At 44.0% G+C, this 14,266-nt stretch overlaps 1 protein-coding gene across 18 annotated transcripts in view; it reads right to left on the bottom strand.

Moving 5' to 3' along the window:
• Fryl (FRY like transcription coactivator) overlaps positions 1-14,266 on the bottom strand; it is a 237,975-nt gene that overhangs the window by 111,756 nt on the left and 111,953 nt on the right. For 17 of the 18 annotated variants that reach the window (XM_063273429.1, XM_063273428.1, XM_063273431.1 and 14 more), the window contains 2 exons: positions 11,324-11,523; positions 1,283-1,336 (listed from right to left, as the gene is read on the bottom strand). In XM_063273429.1, the coding sequence (XP_063129499.1) occupies positions 1,283-1,336; positions 11,324-11,443 (174 nt within the window). In that variant the 5' untranslated portion in view covers positions 11,444-11,523. Of the gene's footprint in view, positions 1-1,282; positions 1,337-11,323; positions 11,524-12,965; positions 13,916-14,266 lie in introns of those variants that run through there. The other variant, XM_063273426.1, reaches the window with a different exon arrangement.

The raw sequence follows: 14,266 nt of genomic DNA, 5'->3' as shown, positions 1-14,266 counted from the left end.
GGAAAGAAGAATAAAGCACTGACTGCTCGGCTAAACATATAATAAAACAGTTCAGACAACACAATGCATCTTTCTGTCAGCAAACCACCTAGCAGCCACTTGCTGTTTTAAATGAGCATTTACATTTAAAACAAAAAGAAAGGAAACTTTCCTGAGAACGGCGTACACTCGCCAATGAAGCCAGATGCTGTATCGGTCTCACTACTTCTATAGTGGAGAACCCCTTGAAAAGAACTGAGTGACCTGGAGGTACCTTCCTGCCTGAGGTTTCTTTGTAGACCAGAGTCTACCCACTTGGCGTATACAGAACGCCAGATCCTAGACAGTGGTTTGTAAACCCTGGTGCTCTATTGCAGAACTCTCTCTTGGCAACGAAGATTTGGAAACACTAGTGAGCTTCGGCAGCACGGGCATCTGATGAGCCAGCAGTCTTAGGCAGTGTGCTTTATCTGACCAGCTGATCTACGTTACGGTGAGCATTCTCTTCCTTTTCCTAGACACACTACTCTGGAAGGCAGCCATGTTCACCATTGTATAGAGACAGTACTCAGAATAAACAGGCCCATAAATATTAGTGATGCTAGATTGTTATTTGAAATTATCATTATGTAATAAAATGGTTATGATACAAGGGGGTGTGACCCAACATTTAATCCCAGCAAAGAGAAAAAAAAAATAAAAGAACAGACTTTAGATGCTGAAATTCTATATAAAGGTTTCCAAGAAATGTGCTAAAAGTTAAAAAGTAACGTTAAATTGTTTTAAAGTAAGAAAACATAATGTAAAAATTCTAGATTCCAGGCTAGGAATGGTGCTGCACATCTGTAATCCCAGCATTTGGAAAGCAGGGGCAGTTGGATGGCTGAGAGTTCGAGGCTTATCTGGCCTACACAATGAGACCCTGTCCCGAATGAATGAATGAATGAATGAATGAATGAATGAATGAATGAATGAATGAATAGTAGAAACAAACTGGTACATAGGATGAGATAAAAGGATTTAGTTAGCTTCCTGGGAAAACTTTCCAAAGCATATTAAAGACATTAGCAACGAAAAGGGGGAAAAAAAAGAAAGAAGGAGGGAGGCCCCACAGGAGATCTTAAAGAGCTGACTAAGCAAAAATTAATGGCGACCATTGCTCCATGAAGAAGAATCTACCATATAGGAACATACAGGAGTATTACACAAAACTGAGGACTTTCTCAATGGTGAACACGTGTGAACTAGATTATTAGAACAGACATAGTTCTTCAAAGAAGATTCTTCCCCCAAATTACAATACCTGGTCAAACTGCAGATCTTCACCCCTCTGAAGAGATCTGGATAACAGCTTTTCCTGTGGTGGTAATAATAATAATAAAAATACAGCTTAAAACAAAACATTAGAGGACTGCCATGTTATCAACAGCTTAGACTTACAGTTCATTTTGCTTTAATTTTATTTTTTTTTTACAGGCTGGTTGCTTTAAAGAAAGGTAAGTCTCCACCTTGCCCTCAACACAACACAGGATTCAAACCACTCCCATGCAAGGGACTTCCCAGCTACTCTCTAAATAGAATGGCTCTATTAATGATGATTCTTAGATTAAGAAATTAAAGTTCGGGCTGGAGAGATGGCTCAGCAGTTAAGAGCACCGACAACTCTTCCAGAGGTCCTGAGTTCAAATCCCAGCAACCACATGGTGGCTCACAACCATCTGTAATGGGATCTGATGCCCTCTTCCGGTGTGCATGAAGACAGCTACAGTGTACTTATATATAATAAATAAATACATTTAAAAAAAAAGAAATTAAAGTTCAACAAAGGACCTGTTTAGATTCAAGTTCGGAATGTCATCATGATGCTTTTATTAGTTTATTCATTTGTTTAACCAGTGTTGACTAGGCCGGAGATACAGCGGAGTGTGGTAGCAAAATGATGTGTGAGGCCCTGGGTACCAGTGGGGGGCTTGGAGGGGGGCAGAGAGAGACAGAAACAGAGAGACAGGAAGAAACAAGGAGAGACAAAAACACAGAGACAGAGAGAAACAAGGAGGCAAGGAGGTGTAGGCGGGGCAGGAAGGAGAAGGAAATATCATCTTCCAGGTGGAGCAGCTCAGACCAGTAACCTACCACTGGGGACTGGAGCTGGAGGGAGTTTGGGGCCAACTTGGACTACGTGTGTGTGTGTGTGTGTGTGTGTGTGTGTGTGTGTGTGTGTGTGTATTCATATATGTTTGTGTGCATGTGTGTACATTTGTGAATGTATCTATTTGTGTGTGTATATGTGTGTGTATTCATATGTGTGTGTATGTGTGTGTATTCATATATGTTTGTGTGTATGTGTGTACATTTGTGAATGTATCTATTTGTGTGTGTGTATGTGTGTGTGTATTCATATATGTGTGTGTATGTGTGTGTATTCATATATGTTTGTGTGTATGTGTGTACATTTGTGAATGTATGTATTTGTGTGTGTATATGTGTGTGTGTGTATTCATATATGTGTGTGTGTATGTGTGTGTGTATTCATATATGTTTGTGTGTATGTGTGTACATTTGTGAATGTATGTATTTGTGTGTGTATATGTGTATGTGTGTATGTGTGTGTGTGCATTTGTGTGTGTGTGTGTGCAGACAGACCGACAGACACTGGCTCCCAGCTAGTATGGGCTATGGGGAACACAAGTGTTTATGAATAGTATCCTCATACAATGAGGTGGCCTGGCCTGTGAGGCCATGAAGCTTGATCTGGAAGCCACCTGGAAGACTCGAGGTCTCTGGGCTTTGCTTTTCTCATTTGAAACAGCGCTGTTTTCAGAAACAAGCTACTTTAAGATGGGGAGGGGGGACTGTCCAGTTCTCTCTATGCACTGAAATTGTTTAGAGGAGGCAGGAGTGGTAGGCTGCCTGGGAACCACTGCTCTAGAAAGTGAGTTTATCCCATCATTACTTAGGTGTGCACACGCTGCTAAGTCACTTCTCCTCAGCGTCCAGCGCCTTGTTTGAGGAGGACTGATGGCGGCACAGCTGTTTCGTACATGAACTCTGTTTTTAAAAGCAGATTTCTCTTGTTTAATCATGTGTCTGTGCATATGAGCACAGGGGCCCACAGAGGCCAGAGTGAACATTTCAGATGATTCATCCTCCTGTAACTCTCCCTCCAGGGGATGTCTCTGGCCTCTGTGAGGACCTGGAGGATTTGTTAAATCGTCTGTATCTTGACAGCCCTACCCATTATTGAATGCATTGACAAACTCAGTCTCCAATAATGCATGGCGTCACACTGAAGAAATCAAAGACCTCCCCCTAGCTGTCTGTCATCGGACCACCGGCGAACCCAGATTTGAGTTTTCTTTCCTCTCCCTGTGTCTTCCAGCTCTGTCTGCCTGTTGTACGAGGGAATCTGTGCTCGCCTGAGGCTGTCTCGTGACTACGTTGGTCCCTCTGTGTCTGTGTTTTGTTGTATCTGTGTGTGATTCTGAGTGTTCTTAACAAAGGGCGCCACTCTGCACTTACTGAACGGATCAGAGAGCATCACATGAGGAAGGGATGAGGGAGGTGCTACAGAAGTCTTTATCAGAGTTTTACAAGGGATTAAGTTCCTGACTCCAACTGACCCCAACTGCCCGAAATAACGGGACAGCATTACAGACATCCTCGTTTCTCAAGCAATGGCCATATGTCATGTTCGGTGTTTACGGTGGATATTCATTTATAAGACTGGCTTATGACTATTTGTTCTTTCCAGCAAATAATCACACATGGGTCAGGGGCATAGAAGTGTACAAAATTTAAGATGACAGCTAGGCACTAGCTTAGTGTGTAAAAGCTGATTGCACGGGAAATCCAAGGAAAGCAAGGTTGGTTGTCACACTGTTCTCCTCAAGGTAGGTTACACAAACAGGCTGAGCACACAGTAGGACAGCAGTCTTAAGTCTTACGTGACTTCAAAGGGTTGCTAACTCTGGCTGTGAGGTCTAGGAAAGGTTCCAGTCTCTTAGAACGTAAGAGATAGTTTCAGAATATTAAGTGGCCTCAGTGAGAAGCAAGAAGTTACAAAAGGACAAGTAAACTAAAATGAATGAAGTTCCCAGCTCGTTTTACTGTTTAAGGACAACAACAACAACAAAAAAAACCTCCAACCAATTAGAATTTTAAAAAGATATATGGAATTGCTAAGCAAAAGAAAGAAATATCTTAATGTTGAGTTTATATGAACTGAATTATTTAGATAGGAGTTTTCTACCCAAGAAAAAAATTCTGGATTCCAGTAATAATCATTGAATATATTTAGACTCATGTCATCGGTATGTAAGAGGCTAATCTCATACATAAAAGAGTTTTACACGGGCTCTGGGATACAGCTCTGTGGTATGGAGTGTAAACCTCCCACGTACACAGCCCTGGATGCCCAGCACCAGGAAACAGTACACAGGATCCCACAGTTGCAGGGAAGGGAATCATTTTCTTCTGTGGTGTAGCCACTGGGAAGGAGGTGTCCATGATCCTGTAAGCAACTTAAGGAAACTCATAAGGTTATTTAAAAAAATAAAATAAAAACAAAAATATGAAAGACTAGTTTGGAAGAGGAAGCAAATGGAGTGGAGCAAAAGGGTAACAGGGAGGTGTGTGTGTGTGTGCGTGTGTGTGTGAGTGTGAGTGTGTGTGTGTGAGTGTGTGTGTGTGCGAGTGTGTGCGTGTGTGTGTAGGGGGGGACAGCTAAAGTACATTGTATGCACATACAGAAATGTCATAGTAAGGCCCATTACTATGTGTGGTTAATATATGGTAATAAAACAGAGGAATACAAGAACAGACGTCTGTGATTGTGTGTATTTTGTTATAAAAGTTTCCCACCTAAAACATAAGGCAGGAAGCATATCAAAGAAGTATATTAATTTGTTCTTTCAAAAAATATGGTGCTTGTTCTAGGGCGAGAAATGTATATGATAGTCATATTGTATGGACTATATGTTTCTACAGACAAAGAACGAGAAAAAGGCAGAGAATTTTCTCTTCTATTCTGTCTTGCTTCATTCCCACTATAAGCAATGTTCATGTTCTAGCCCTGGAGTTTTAAGAGCCACACAGGACGATGCATTGAGGATATAAATCAAACAAAACAATGAGTAGGGGTCTATAAGTACAACCTGAGGAAAACATTGGGAACGAAGACTTAGGACTGTGTGACATTACACTATGCAGACGGATCAAGATTTCATGGTGAATGCTAATGTGAGTGCTAACTTGACCTTGGCACTGAGAGAATCCCAGGGCAGCTGATGAAGCATCATTTCTGAGTATACTGGAAGGGCGTTTCTAAGAGACTATCATTTCAATCAGTGGGTTGAAGAGGGAAGATTCACCCTTACCCAAGTGGAGAGGCACTGTTCAATCAGCTGAGGATGGACTGCATTGAGAAATACATTTATTTCTGAAGATTCTCTAATAGTCCTGAGTGTTCCTCCCTCATTGGTGACTAATTCTTGTCAAAATAAAAACACAAGTCTATTTACCACAGTTATAAAAGATCCTCCTTTCACATGTGGCAGATTGGATCCCAGACCCCTGAGAGCATCGACCCGTAAGTATATTACTTCTTCCTGTGTACTTAGGAAGACCCGTGTTAAGGTTTCATTCAATGGTAGGAACAATAGGAGAGATACAAAAGATGCATGGCTTCGTGGATAATGGGTTAAGATCAAGTGTGTGTGTGTGTGTGTGTGTGTGTGTGTGTGTGTGTGTGTGGTGTGTGTATATATGTGTGTGTGTGTGTGTGTGGTGTGTGTATATATGTGTGTGCATGCATGTGTGTGTGTGTATGTGTATATATGTGCATGCATGCATGCATGCGTTTCAGGTGGTAAGTATCAATCAGATGGATGATTAATAGACATGAAGCCTGACAGGCTGGCACCAAGTGTGGAGTGCAGGCCTGTAATCCTAGCACTCTGACAGGGAGACAGGAGGTTCTGCAGTTCGAGGCACTTTCAGTTACATAGTGGACTCAAGACCAGTCTGGGCTCCAGGAGATACTGTTTCATGAAAAAAAAAATTCTACTTTCCCCATTTAGAAATATTTTTACTCTTTCATGATTTTTAAAATTATTTGTTTTTATTTTATGTGTATGAATATTTTGATGTCATGCATGTCTATGTGTCCATATAAGTCAGAAGAGGACATCAGATCCTTTGGAACTGGAGTTCCAAATGGTTGTGGGCCACCATTTGGTCTTGGGAACTGAAATGCTCCTAACCACTTAGCAGTCTCCCAATCCTCATATTTCCTTAATATAAAAATTAATAATTCTAAGGATCATAATCCATTACATTCTAGCTTTCTCCTAGACCACTAAGATAATACCAAAATTAACATTCAAAGAAATTCAAAAGCTAGAAAGAGAAAGAAAGAGAAGGTAAAACTAGTCAGGAGCATCTCACTGAACGATGTTTCCTTCCCAGATAGGCAAGAGGGAAACCAGATGTGTGTTCTTGCTCTGGGCCACCAGCCACCCACCCAGTGACTCTCGGAGTGAGCAGCACTCTGGAGAAGCAGCCATGAACAAGCTGGAAAATGGCCGCCACTCTTCTGTACCCACAAACTGGAGAGGGGCAGGGGTCTCTATGAGAGGCAGACGAGGACAGGAAGGACAGGAGGGTGAAATGGGACTGAGATTTCAGACAGAAATGACTGAGGAGAAGAAACGTCATTTGAACAAAGCCACAGAGAAACTCGCCCACCAGAAAGTGAAGGAAAGGTAGCCTGGTTGATATTCTCATGCTCCCGAAAGACTCAGGACTTGGAGAGCCGGGGCACTCTGAAAGGATGGACGGCTATAGTGAAGCAAAACCAAAGAGGGTGCAGTTCAGTGCTGGCTGACCATGCACAACACCTGGGATTCAATGTCCAAATCCCATAAATCAGCTGATGCACACAACACTTCAGAAGTGGAGGCAGCAGGATCAGGAGTTCAAGGTCAGCGCTGTCTACATGTGGAGTTCAAAGCCAGCCAGGAATGCTGGAGACCTTGTCTCAGTGTGGGCTGGGGCAAGGGCTGGTAGAACAACTGTTTTGAAGAAGTGTCTGGAGGAGCTGTAGACACTCCTTCCATTCTCTCCACCCACTTCCTCAGGGAGGTAGTGATGCTTCACTGCAGGGACAGAGGTGCGACCTATGGGAATACAACTTGAAGATGAGGCCTCATCCTGAAGCTCGGGAGTAAAGTGCAGCAAACTCCCACAATGCTATGGTGGTTTGAATAAGAATGGCCTGTATAAGGTTGGGGATTTGGCTCAGTGGTAGAGCGCTTGCCTAGCAAGCGCAAGGCCCTGGGTTCGGTCCCCAGCTCCGGAAAAAAAAAAAAAAAAAAAAAAAAAGAATGGCCTGTATAGGCTCATATATTTGAATGCTTAGTCACAGGGACTTTTTGAGACAGATTAGGAGGTGTGGCCTTGTTAGAGTGGGCATGACCTTGTTGGAGTAGGCGTGGTCTTGTCGGGGTGGGTGTGGCCTTGTTGGGAGAGGTGTGTCACTGGGCATGTGAGCTTTAAGGGTTCAAAAGCCTATGCCAGACCCAATCTCTCTCCCTCCCCTACTTCTCTTTCTGCCTGCAGATAAGGGTGTAGCTCTTAACTACTCCAGCACCATGCCTGGCACGCCTGCTCCTCACCGTGATGATAATGGACTAAGCCTTTGAAAGTATAAGCTGGTCCCAGTTAAAGCTTTCCTTTATAAGAGCTGGCAGGGCCTTTGCATGTCTCTCCACAGCAACAGAACAGTGACTAAGACACTATCCAAAACCCAAGTTGTCCCATTTAGAATCCTGCAGGTCTTCTCAGAGACTCTGAATGGCCTCCAGAGAAAAGGCTGACAGCCCATCCCTGGGACTGCACGGAAAGAGCACGGTCCGTGTGCACTGTGCCATAGCAAGCAGTGTAGAGCCTCATTCTTACAAGAGCTTGTAAGTAAGCACATCCGGGCGGGAGAGACGGTGTAGCAGCTGTGAGCAGTGGCTGCTTTTGCAGGGGAGCCAGGTGCAGCTCCCAGCGCCTCCGTGGTGGCTACAACCATCCGGAACTCCAGTTCAAGCCTCTAACACCCTCTCCGGCCTCCACAGAGTCTAGTCACATACATACATGCTGGCAAACTACTCATGTACATAAACACTTAATAAGTAAATATGTTTTAATTATTGTGAAGAACATGTCAGGGGAACTGACATAAAGATACAGTGCAGCAAACTGACCATAAAATGCACAACGTGTGAATCAGAGCGCTCGCTGCTGAAATGAGGGGCCTAAAACAAAACAGTGGGTGACTAGCTAATGTCTTTCCCTCCATCTTCCTTCGAGGCGCTGACAATGGACGCAATGAATAAGCGAGCTTGGAAAGGCCTGGGTCATTAGCCAAGATCGATCCATCTTCTCTGAGCAAAAATTATTGGGTTGCCTAGCACGCAGGCTGCGATTTCAATCACTGCCTGCCCTTCCCGAATCTTCCTCCAAAAGGGAAAATCAAATTAAAGGCGGAAAATCAAGCTGGGCTCCTCTTTGATGGCCTCTGTAGCCTTCTTTTTTTTTTTCGTGTCTGACGAGGGAACGGAAAGACTGGTTCTGTCCTGTCACTGGCCAGTTAGGTGCCTGCAGCATCTTGGCAGCTATACCACCCTGACTGACCTGAGCCAGGTCAGCCCCGGCCACACACAAGCCCTGGGTTCTGTCTGCTTGAAACAAAGGCTGTGAGCTTTTCCTTTAAGAACCCAGCTATCCCTCGGCTGCTCACTCCCTCAAAGGGTAGAGAATCAACCTGCAAACATATGAAACCACAAGGAAAGCACCCGAAGCTATCTTCTACCCTCTGCCATGGGATAGAGCCTCTGTGACTTCACTATCTTGATGCTATGGATTTCCAATCTATCTAGACCCGACAGAAAGAAGAACTAAGCAGCCGGGTATTGACCTGGATAAGGAGGAATTGCTTTGGTATGTGGCAGGGTTGCGAGTAAAAGTCTGTAAGCTATGGTGAAGACTGGGGGACACTCTCGGTGTGTCAGGGAGGATAAGCAGCAATGCCTCTCCTTGCAAAGCGTGAGGAGGGATAGCAACATCGATGCAACAACGGAACTTTAAAGGATATATTCATTTTTATCTTACGTGTATGAGTGTTTGGCCTAGATGTATGTCTGTGCACCCCACGTGTGGACCTACTGCTGCCAGAGGCCAGGCAGGGTGTCAGGTTCTCTCGAACTGGAGTTACAGATGGGCGTGAGCTGCCATGTGGGTGCTGGGAACCAGATCAGAGCCTCTGCAAGAGCAGCCAGTGCTCCTAACTGTCCACCTATCGCGCCAGCCTCTCACAGTGGACTTTACGCCACTGTTAAGTCTAATCTCACGTTAACATTGTGGAGCAGATGCTCCCGAAACAACCTGTTAGACAAAAGAGTAAAAGAGCGCTGGATGGTTCTAAAGGAGTTATTTGAAGCTCTGCCTTAAACGGCAGCACAGAGGTGCTGAGCCTTCTTAGACACACAGTGCCTTAGGGTTAAATTCAATTAAAGTGCAAATTTCTGTGAAATACCTAAACCTCAGGCCACCCTGCAGGGTGACATCAGGTTCCTGGCATCACATAACCCACCCCAGAGAAGACACATAACCAATCATGACACAGCATAGTCATATACACGTGTACACGCTCATGCATGTTCATATACATCTGTGCACATGTGCATAAACACACACTGCCACGTGTTATGGAGGGATTACTATATGGCCCCGGCAGGCACATGTTCTAGTAAAACAAACACGTAGCTTGGTATAGAGCCACTATGTTGGAGGGGGCAGTGGGGGAGTTGGAAGCACTGTTAATGGAAAGGGGAAAGTGCAGAAGGCTGCAGGGAAGACTCCTGAGGGGGAGCTGTGGGACTCGCAGCAACCACAAGTCTGGGAAGCGCCTGGGAAGCGCCTAGAATGACTGGAAAGGAACCTGAACTTACCAGGGCACCAGTGCAGGAGGGTGATGATGATATCAGTTGTAGACGTGTGTGTGTGTGTGTGTGTGTGTGTGTGTGTGTGTGTGTGTGTGTGTGTGTGTGTGTGTGCCACTTCCTGAGTTACACACCCCTGCACTGAGTCTGACCTAGACAAGACCTCCAGAATGACAGTGGACTTTATCAACAGGAAGGGAACAAAGAGTTGGCTTAGAGACTCAGTCATGTTAAGTAACCCTCTCAGACATCCTTTTGCTCTCAAGATCTCAAGAGTTTCAGAATTAAAATTTTCTCAATAATGTGCAGTGTTTGAGACTCAATAGGGACCATGGCATGCAAAACTATTACCAAGAATTTTTATGAAACAGGTAGTGTTCTTAAGTGTGCAGAGGAGAAGAAAACTGCAGCTGGCTGATAGGGTCCAGCGGTTTGAATCCTCATAAGGGCCGGAGGGACGGCTCAGCGGTTAGAGCACTGACTGCTCTTCCAGACGTCCTGAGTTCAATTCCCAGCAACCACATGGTGGCTCGCAGCCATCTGTAATCTGAGTGCGTCAGTAAACTAGATGACTGGTGATCTCCCCACGTGAATTGCTTGGTGGGTGGCCCAGAATTCTTTGGGAGCTCTCCTGAGAGACAGCAGTGAGTGTAAATGTGGCATCATCTACCTCGAAGCTGATACATGTCAAATGCTCTATATAGATTCTTCTATTGCTTTCTCTTCTACCTTTCAGCCCCTGGTTCACTCCAGCCTGAACCAAATACGATTCTGTCCTCGGGTATCTAGGCACCATACTGTTTAGCATCATCCTGGTTTATGACTCCTAAACATTTATTTTTGGTCATTCTCCTCGTCCCTGCCTCCAATCACTCTCTGAGTGTTTCGCATCTACTGTGAATGTAAAATACAGGTAGGCCAGCTACGTTGGCACAGTCCTGGCTCTTTGAAAGGGTAGCGGGATCAGGAGCTTGGGGTTATCTTTGGCTTCACAGCAAGCTCAAGACCAACCTGAACTACATGGGACCTTGACTTGAAAACAATAATTAAAAAAATAAAATGCTCACTAATTAGTCTATAGTGTTTATGACAACCTGTAGACTAGTCCAGATTCTCTTTTATTTCCGGTGGTGTTTTATCTGGCCACATGATTTCCACCCATGTAGTCTTTTCTTTCTCTTAGAGATCTCCACAATTTCATCCAAGTGGACTCTGAAGCCACTGGCACTGTCTGGATCAGCACTTTACAACAATCCTAGCCCTTAATGTGGTCGAGTGCATTATTCCCTTTGGAAAATTGGTACTATAGCAGCTAATGCAAAAGGAAAAAGATAAGATTTATGGATGGCTCTACTCACCAAGGGTTCGGCCATTACAACTTCAATTTTCTTTTCTGCTTGCACAGCAAACTCCGCAAAGAGACTCTTGATGACGTATTCACCAGGCTTGACATCGGGGTCAATCGTGATGTTTGACATGATGGTGCTCTTTCTTCCCAGAGCGGAATGGAAGTTGGAAGTGGCACAGAACTTATTCACTTTGCTGACTGGTGCTGAAGCTAAAAGTCAGAGAAATGGAAGAGCCCTGTGTTAATAACCGGCTCTGTGGGCCCTGGACCTGCCCCACGCACCTCAGTGAAATTGCACCTCAACCCCTCCCAGATCTCGGTTGTCCTCCTCCGCAGATCTCTTTCATACCAGCCTTTCTGAAGCCTTCCTAACACATCCGCCATGCAGCCAGGCGTCTGTCATGTTTACTAACTGGTGGCTACTTCTCCACTTTTCACTCGTGAGGTTTCCAAAACATCAGGCCTTCTCATTTGATTAGCTTTGGCCTAGGTGATTCCCATGTAAGTAGAAATAGTGCCTGGTACACTTCGGGGGCACAACAAATATTTATTGAATGACTGGATCCTGGTCAGTGTAAGGCGGTGATTCTCAACCTGTGGGTCATGACCCCTTTGGCAAACTTCTAGCTCCCAAAAAATATTTAATTTATGATTAACAACAAGAGCGAAATTACAGTTTTGAAGTAGCAACGAAAATAATTTCATGGTTGGGGGTCAACACAACCTGAGGAACTGTATTAAAGGGCTGCAGCATCAGGAACACTGGTCCGCAGAAATGAAGGAAATGTGACAGGTAAATACAGGAAACTCGGAAGGCACGCATGTGGAGGCTTCAGTAAAAAAGCTACAGCTAACTGAAGGTCTAAAGGAAGGGAGCAGAACACTCAAGACTGAACAGGAGTAAACAAAAGACCAAGGGCAGGCACAGGGGATGTGAGAGGCTCTCCGAACACAGATAGCCCTCTCGGATTCTGAGAAGAACATTTAGTGGAAAGTATTAGGTGGGGAGGGGTGGGCCTGACTTGTCCTTATGAATCTCTCTGGCTTCTCTGGAGAATGAGTCTGAGGAACCCAACACGGCACCAGGGATGCCAGTCCACACAGCCAGTGAGATGGCTGGAGCTTGGGCTAAGAGGATGTTGAAGAAAAAAAAAAAGGCTCAGAACCTGGTCCAGATTTGTGGTACCAAGGTGAGGGGCAGGAATCAGTAGTAACTCATGGTATCTTCTCGTAAGTCACTCAGAAGATGCTGTGGCCTGTGTTTGCTCTGATGAGGATGATGTATGTCTGCCAAGTAGTGATTCCAATCATGTGTGGTGGGAAGAGCGCTAACAACATCACTCCCACCTATGAACTCATCCAGTTGCACCAATCTTCCCAGCCCAAAGCTTAACAAAGACTGTACTCTAACTCTGGCTTGCATGACTTCTCCTGGCCTAGTGTAGCACAGACTTTTGGAAGCCACAAGCCTGTGCTTCTCTCTAACCTGCTCTTCAGCTCCTGCCTTCTCTGTGTAAGGAACTGTCATAGTCAACCCCGGCCCTGAAAAGGGGAGGGAGAATACAGGTATTTAAACACTGAATAGTTGTAGATGTATGCGTCATAATAGGATAGCAAATTTGTTTAAAAAAATACATAAATTTGAAACCTACATTGCATTTTTAGGTCAAAGAAAAGTCTGCTCTAAGTTAGGCCTGGCAGCACATCTTGAGTTCCAGTTATCCAGAGGCTGAGGTAGTTATGGTCACAAGTTCGAGATCAGCAGGAGTGGAAAAGTTGTTGCTAAGTCAGCCAAGGCCACAGGGTGGTGGTGGGGAGGGTATCTCGAACCCTAAAAAGCCTACTTTATAAAACACAGTAAAGATAAGGACATTTGCAACAATAATCAAGATTATTGCAAACTGTTAATATCATATCAAACAACAAGTGTCTTTTATTAGCACCAAGCTAAAAAACATTTTGTACTCTAGAACTAAAACTGTATCATAAAAATAATCCAAGACAAAAATTCACAGTCCTTGGAACACAGCACACATTATCTCAAACAATGGCCTGCTTGTCTACTATGTGTCACGATCCAACATTGTGCATTATTAAGAGGGGAATCTATTAACAAGTGTCACTGTGGACAAAGTCAGAGATCTTAAATTTTTAAAAATTAGTTTTGGCCCCAAAGACACAGCTCATCTCAAATGGCTCGCCGTTGCTGCCCTCAACCCGCTTTGAAAATAATCCTGAATAAATGCGCCAAGGAAGTAGCTCTCCACCTGTGGGTCCCAACTCCTTTGTCAAACTTCTAGCTCTAAAAATATTTACATCATGATTCATAACAGTAGTGAAATTAGTTATGAAGTAGCAAAGAAAATAACTTTACGGCGGGGGTCACCACAGCACGAGGAACTGTGTTAAAGGGTGGTAGTGTTAGGAAAGTGGAGGACTCTGCAGTCTTTCACGACTGCAGTGAAAGACATTTGTCAAGGAGTCAAGGTTCCAGGGAAAACGTCATTTCTAACTTAAAACCTTAGACTTTCAACAAACATCAAGTGTTTATGATTAAACAAGTTAAAACAGTATTTCAATTTATCTCTTACTTATTACTTATTATTATTTTGTACTTATAGTTACAAAAATGGAAGGAAAAAGTATCTTCTGTTGAAACCTCAGGCCATTGAACATTCCAATAACAGAGTTAGAAAAGAACTTATTTTTTATAGCCCTCTAACAGCGCAGGCAACTGAAATGATATGATTCACAAATAGCAAATGGCATGAGAAAAATGTACAGAACGCAGTATCAGATTTATACTGAAGAAGAATATATACAGAAAACTAAACTGAAACTCAGAAAAATACTTGGTGCATGTTAAACAGAGAATGAGCTACTTTCAAAGCCAACCCAATGAATAGCATCCCGTAGAAAACAGGACAGAAAACAGCAAGGATGTAGAATAAAT

Source organism: Rattus norvegicus, chromosome 14 (genome assembly GCF_036323735.1).
Source record: "Rattus norvegicus strain BN/NHsdMcwi chromosome 14, GRCr8, whole genome shotgun sequence".
Classification (NCBI taxonomy): Eukaryota; Metazoa; Chordata; class Mammalia; order Rodentia; family Muridae; genus Rattus; species Rattus norvegicus.
Note: the sequence above shows the minus strand (reverse complement) of the source record. Positions and strands in the feature narration are given on the sequence as shown.